Source organism: Lethenteron reissneri, chromosome 21, assembly GCF_015708825.2.
Source record: "Lethenteron reissneri isolate LAM-NWPU_2019-01 chromosome 21, ASM1570882v1, whole genome shotgun sequence".
In the NCBI taxonomy this organism is placed as follows: domain Eukaryota; kingdom Metazoa; phylum Chordata; class Hyperoartia; order Petromyzontiformes; family Petromyzontidae; genus Lethenteron; species Lethenteron reissneri.
Window position 1 is genome coordinate 20,771,561 of NC_083799.1, and position 7,306 is coordinate 20,778,866.

General features: G+C 44.7%; 1 protein-coding gene across 2 annotated transcripts in view; it reads right to left on the reverse strand.

Annotated features, from left to right (window-relative positions):
* LOC133345378 (aryl hydrocarbon receptor-like) overlaps positions 1-6,752 on the reverse strand; it is an 88,962-nt gene extending 82,210 nt beyond the window's left edge. For both annotated transcript variants that reach the window (XM_061556077.1, XM_061556076.1), the window contains exon 1: positions 6,399-6,752. In XM_061556077.1, coding sequence (XP_061412061.1) covers positions 6,399-6,410 — 12 coding nt within the window. In that variant the 5' untranslated portion in view covers positions 6,411-6,752. The remainder of the gene's footprint in view (positions 1-6,398) is intronic.
* Positions 6,753-7,306: the final 554 nt, after the last annotated feature.

A 7,306-nucleotide genomic window follows, 5' to 3' on the forward strand; every position in this document is an offset into this window, starting at 1 on the left:
AACCACTCTGCCAGAGAGAGTGATGTTCGTTTCAATATATACAGGACAGTATAATTTCTGAAATTGGAATTTAGCCAAATTGAATGTGATGATGGTTGTGCAGTGGTTGGTGACTGGCATGAGACCATGAACTCACTACACTTGAGCAACCAGTTTCATCACAGACAGCCACCTGGATTCGAACCTAGTGTCTAAGTATTGCCAGCTCAGCGCTCTGACTTCTGAGCCACCCGGCTACCACCTGTCAAGGCTGGATGCTGAAAAGTTGATATGCACGGAAGAAGCTAGAACGTGTAAAAAAAGTGCCTTTAAATAGTGTGAGATGCTGAGTCTGTATCCTGCAGCGGCGAAGTCAACGAGTGTGGAAGGAGAAGTAATCTTTGATAACAGGAACACTTAGTCAACCTTGATCATTTAAGATTATGTTACCAATGCTTTCAATTAAATAATTCACATATAAGTTACATATCTGATGTCACCTGCAGATCATCATTCTCAGGGCAGACCTTGCAATTCCATGTGCTGGTACACTTTTACTTTGAGTTATCTTTGCAGGAGATTTTTACTGCCAAATGACAATTTATAAATGATACCTTCTCTATCGTTGACTATAAAGTATCTACATTACTTGAATGTGATTGTTGCATATCCATATTTACCGAGTAGTTCTTCTTTGGTGGACTACAAAGAGTTTACAGCTGCATAATAATGGGAAGTGGCTCAAATTGAAATTCTTTCCAGAGTATGCTTTTGATACTTCTGCTTTTGAATGTTCTGTTTTATACCAGACAATGTCATTTCCTCGACTTCACGTGGGTCTGGGGCAAGCCTAGGAAGCATGTGATATCCAACCAGACAGTTAAGGATGCAGTGGCGAAAAAAAAAAGTTTCCTTTGACAATTACCAAAATGAGGAAGAGGGGGGGGGTTTGGGAGTTGAGAAAAACGGCAGTCAAAAAACATTTCCAGAAATGGTGCTGGTGGGAGATGAGGAATTGTAAAAAGCTGTTGAAAAATGTTCTCATGAATTGCGACGGAGGTGGGAACTATTACAGAATTACCCCTGAGACGGCCTCAACAATGCAAAGAATCCAAAAAACCCAAAAATATGGAATTACTCAAAGGACTCGGCCAACAAGTTTCACATGATACTCAGTGGACCTGTTTAACTTTTTCTCACCATTTGATAAAATAACTTTAATGAAAGTTTGAAGGGGGGGGGGGGTTTGTAAAATATGCGCATTTGGAAGGACTGCAGCTTAAATAGTGATCATGCCCTCACATAGTTTAAATAATTGTTTTCCTTTCTACGTTTTTGGAATTAAATTGAGTGTGTTCATTTTCACTTAAAGCTTTCGTGACTGCAGGAATTCATATCCTTGGGTCTTTCGGTAAAGTCACGTAGATAGGAGAAAAAAGATGACTATTGCTTGTGTTGCGATCGAAACGTCGTAGTTTTTTTGTTATTTTGTTATTTTCTTTGAACCTATCTACGTGACTTTGCCGAAAGACTCAAGAATATGTGTTCATCTTGATTGTAGTAATAATTTCTACAGTGGATTTGACCAGTGCCTTAATTAAGAGATACAATGAATTCGATTTTGATCTGGAAATACATTTTGACTTTATTATTTAGTATGCTAAATTGAAAACTAACTTCTTTAGAACTGCTTTTTGTGTTTAGCTTGTCCTTCCCCTCGCACCTCCAATGAGCACGGTAGGCTACATACACTGAAAAATAAGTTAAATATACATAAATACATGCTGAATAATATTCATTAAGGTTGTTTTTAATGCTGAATAATATGATACAGTATTGGGTATTCGTGAGATGATGGTCTGAATACATGTGTAGTGGATTCAACTGAGTCGCAGACGTACTCTTTGGAGGCAACACATTTATTGATATCAACACAAAAGGATAACTGCCCCTTTACCGGATAACAACCTATGGTGGTAGACCACCAGGCTAACTACACTAGTTGCACTGAGAGAAAGCTACAAAGGACCGGACCACAGCTTGGGTCCAGGTCCACGTGTTGGTGGCTCTTCAGGATGTAGAACGTAGAACGTAGATCTTCAGGATAACAACAGCAACGCTGAACCCCGGTTCCTCTGGAGACCCGGCTTATATCCTCACTGGTCGTGGCTGGCTCCGCCCTTGGCCACGAGCACCTTCTCGAATCCTCGAGCAGGATCTCTCCCCGACACGTGACCACCCCTAACCCCCTCTTGGAGCCCCTGTGTAGATTTACCTGTCACGTGCCTTCTCGGGTCAACCAGAGTGCCATGGCCTACATTAACCCCATGCATGGCCGGCACTCTCACACTCCCTCCTATAGGGGACAGCACTGCACGCCGAGCGTGGTGCCACTCAGCGCTCTCTATCAGCGCTCACCGAGCCCCTCTAGGGCTGGTACTACACCCACATATACGGGTGTCCGCAATGTCAATACATTGCACGCCGTGCCTCGCTAGAGCCGGCAATACGCAGTGACATCCACGATGTCGCTACATACGTGATGTCCGCGATGCGAGTACATCGCACGCCGTGCCTCTCTAGGGCCGGCACCACACAGTGAAGTCCGTAATGTCACTACGCATGCACCAATGACTGCCCGAAAAAATACATTTGTATACCTGTCAACCCCTTATCAGTGCCTACCTTATTACAGACAAATTCAGACCGAATTGGTCACACCATGCCCTTATATATCTCAACGTTCATCCTACAAAGTCCCATCACAATGGAGAAACACCTCTTTTTTTGCCCGTATTGACACGAATGGATCTGAAAACTCAATTTCCCTGTACAAGAATACGGGTAAACTGTATGGGTTGACAGGTATGTATTTGCCACTTCATTTGACAAAATTTCAGCTCTGAGAATAAAAATATCAGTATATCATAATAGAATGGACATTACTCTTTTTAGCAGGGTGGCTGGGAATATCCTGCCTCCATGCTTTGCTGTTGTCACTCATGTGTGAGCACAAGATGTTCATATTTACATACATCTTGTGCCCATATCCAGAGTTAGTTTTTAATGACCATGGTTCCTTTGACCTCTTAAATTGAGCAATTATCCAGAGCGGTAATTGCTCTGAATTGCACGCAGTTGCACCAAATGTGAATGTAAATAAAGATCTATGTTTAGCAGTGTTTACTTATTTCCTACTTATAATTGAGCAATATAAGGATATCCTAGCAGGAAAATAACGTGGTTGGTGGTGGCAAAGACCAAACATCCTCCGTGGGAGCCTGAACAGACTGTAGGGGCAAGTGCTGTTAGCAAGCACCTATGAAGGCCAGCATGGCACACGAGGGGGTGGGTGGCCAACACCATGCCTGGCCATCTTTTTCTCCTCAGTGGTGATCTTCACATACCACACTAGGTATTCAATTTAAAGTTGACGGATGTGAAGAAGGAATAGCGCTTGCTCACTGCGAGGCTTACGGCTTGGTACCTGGCTATTAATTTTTACCTAAACCCCACCGTTGGAGAGGCAAATCGTTCGCAAGCGCGCGAACACACAAACCCACAAACAAACCCACAGACAATATTTGACTTTTATATATATCGATCGATAGATGTGTAGGACTCGTACTCTCGTTGTCTTTCTTGTCTCGTTTATTCACGCGTAGAGTTCACACTTCCTCCACACCATCGCTCCGTGTCTCTCTGTTCGCTCCGATGCACAACCCGCCATTAACAACACTCCATGTCTCCCCGTTCGCTCGCTCCGCTCCGCGACTTCGCTCGCTCACTCTCACTGCTACCGTACACTGTGTTCTCTCTATCCTTATCGTATCTATTCCTGCTCACTGCTGCTCCGTCTCTGTCCCGGGCACCAACCACTCCAGCTCCAATCCCAACCAAGACTCCCGTCTCTCCGTTACGCTGTGCCCTTTATCCCCGCACCAAGCAGTCCCAATCAATTATCTCATCCCCCGCTTTGCTACTCGCCCCCAGGCCCCCAGCCTCACGTGACCATGTTATTGCCGCCAGGCCGGCGCCAGTCATTAACCACTCACCCTCCTGACCAATCACCGGCCTGCGTCCTCAGTCACCCCTAACACCTGTTGCGTCTCTTAACGACCCCCCCCCCCTTAATGCCACGACAACAACAACCGTGTCCTCAGATGCTCCCACTGTACTCTGCTCGCTTGCCTAGCAACAGAACGCCTGGCGCGTGATATTTCAAGTCCTACAGATGTACAAACACTACAACTGCATATGCATGAGTTGTTTTCCTGGCAAATGTTTTGCATAAATCTGCCCACTGTAGGTCTAGTTTGGTGAAGCAGTCAACTTTAAAATGCCATCCTATTGCAACACGAACACGTATGTATGTTGAACTTCTTTCGCACCATACGTGGCCAACCGTGCTAATCGGAGGTGCGGTGATATGTTATTTCGTTAATGTATAATTCCAAGGACCTGGTGAAAGTTTTTTTTCTCTTTCAGTGTGTGAGAAAACAGATACATTCTCAGAAAATAGTGGTGATTTCGACATTTCCACCAACAATATTAATTTAACTGTATGCTGTTTCATAGGCATGTGACACGGCGACAATTAAGTAAAGGTGATTCCCATGCTCACAATACGCTCATTTTAGCATGCACATGCCAATGCGTTATGATTAATGCATATGTAGTGTTTTTATTTCACGCAGACAACTTCTTTTTCTCCGGTGTCACTTTTTATTGAACAGAACTCCTCGCGTTCGACACCCCGTAAATCCGTCGTGATTTTCCCGCTTGCGTGTCTGCTCGCTCCGCTTGCTCGTTCGGTACACTACACGTACATAAAATAGACATAATGTTATACGCTAAAGGACTGCAAATTATTAAATAAGCTCTCAAGTAATTTTTCTTTTTTTCTAACATGAAGGATTGAAATTTAGAAAATAACATCCATATCAATCAACCTTTAATGTGGTTACATTGTCAATGTGAATGGCAATATTACACGCTTGGGCATGCTGTGTGCCCTCAGCAATTTCTTTGTACGTGTTCGTTAGATTTATTAGCTATTGTCAAAGTTTTTCACTACAGTGTTCTCATATTACCGTAACCATGCAGAACAAGGTTTACCCCCCTTAAAGGCAGCTAATTATGGGTTTTTTTTTGTTTAAATACCCTGTCACTACAGTTTAAAACAACCCATCGCGTGAATTATGGATACTGTAGATTATTTATAACTACTTTACATGCACTTAAAAATGTTATAACGGTACTGTATTCCATAACTTCAGACTGTCTGCAGTGGGTTCCCCTAATATAGAATGGGTAACATCATAACAGTATATGCACAACTATTAACTGCGAAAAAGGTTCCACTGTACAGTCTTATTTTAAATCCCATGCACTGTTAATCTCTGTCCGATACGGATGACACAATAAGTGTTGAAAGATGTTCGGGCAGCCCAATTTAGCCAGGGCACATCAACCATGGTTTTTGAGAAAGATTTAATAGGAATCTCTCTCGGGGCCATAGAGCATTGGCTGTGAGCCACTGAATCTAGGCATATTTCCAGAATGTCTTAAAATGCATTACAGATCGGGGTTGTAGGAATGAGAGAGACAAAGGATAAGAGTGCACGGAGTGGCCAAGGGTACACGGAGGACAGATGACAGGCATATACATACATCTACATATATATCACAAGTAAAATGAGCAACAATAGATCAAAGCATTTAAGATGTGGAGTTATAGACAGATACTAGATCATTGACAGAACAGTGAGTGTTTCCAATACCTCCGATTAGCACGGTTGGCTGCATATGGTGTGAAAGTAATTCAACGTACATACACGAAAATATAGGTGTCCAAATCATGGACACCTCATCCACGAAACCTGTCAGTTGTCTAAAAAAAGAGGCCATAACACAAGGATGAACACCTCTTCAGAGATCCGGAGATAGTAGAGCAAGAAGTCGATGGACAGATTACGGAAACGAAGGCGAGACCGGCGGAGGGCAGAGAGAAGTGGAGGGAGGTGCCGTCTGTGAAGACGGCGGCAAATAAACGATGACACCAGTTGGGGCCGTTACGAGAAAAAAGATTCCGTTTTTGGAAAATGGCAAGTTACTACTTGAATACGGACAGGGAACATTCGATTTCAGTAAATTGAGTGATTTTTATGGCTTCTTCATGGACACCCATTGCTCACATCATAATTAGACTTTGCCCAAAACGTGCGTGTTCATTTGTTAACACTGCAGTGAGCTACCATATCTACAGGCGATAGCCCACCACACTTGCCAGGTGCATTTTATGATTTGTTTACAATTCAGGGTGTGTTTGAGGAACAGTGTCCCTCATTGCAAATGCACTGTGTCCCATGTATAGAAATGGGAGAATGTCAACATCCCTTTCACTCCCGGCCACATACCTGGGACTTCATCGGTTTTGTTTTCCTGCTTTGAGATTTCCTGGGGAACGAGGCAATTAAAGCCCACACACAGTCAGTCTTTTTTTGTCAGACACAGCAACCACATCTGGCTACGGATGTGTTATGTTTATTTAGTGAGTCCAACTGAGTGGCAGACGTTGTCTTGGGAGCAACACTTTTATTAAATTCTTAGCACAACATACCCCAGGATATTAACACAACATAGTCTCGGGTGGTGACCACCCAACTAACCACGCTACAGCGGAACTAGACACGGTTCTACTATCCCGGTCCAGACCACAAGCTGGGTCCCGGACCGCGTGGCTGGAGGCTTCTTCAAGCTTGACGTGGATCTCCTGCCTCTCCAACAGTAAGAACCCCGAGCCCCTCTCAGGGCCCCCCTTATATCGGGCCGGGCTGGGGCTGGCTCCGCCTCTCGCCCCGCCCACCTTCTCGATCTCTCTCGCCCTTGCCTGAAGGCTCTCGAGAGTTCTTCTCAGACCATGTGACCACCCATTGGCCCCCTCCACCGGTGGTCCCCCCTTCAGTATCACGCGGTCACATGTCCCCAGGTCAGCCAGAGTATCATGCCCCCAACGTAACCCTAGCTGGCTGACACTCTCTCGCTCTCTCAACCGGAGCCCGCACCGCACGCTGTGCATGCTGCCACCGCGCTGAACCAGCGCTGAACCAGCGTTCGCCCAAGCCCCCACTAAGGCTGGTACTACACACCGTGTCCGGGGTGTACACACAACAGTATAAATCCCGCCGTGGCCTCGCAGGCCCGGCAAAACACAGTGAGATTCCCAGTCACTACACTTATAGCTGCTGTGCATGCACATACAGGATGAAGGAATGAGTCATTTACCTGTCTATGAAAGATATTACATTGTGTAGACAATTAGACA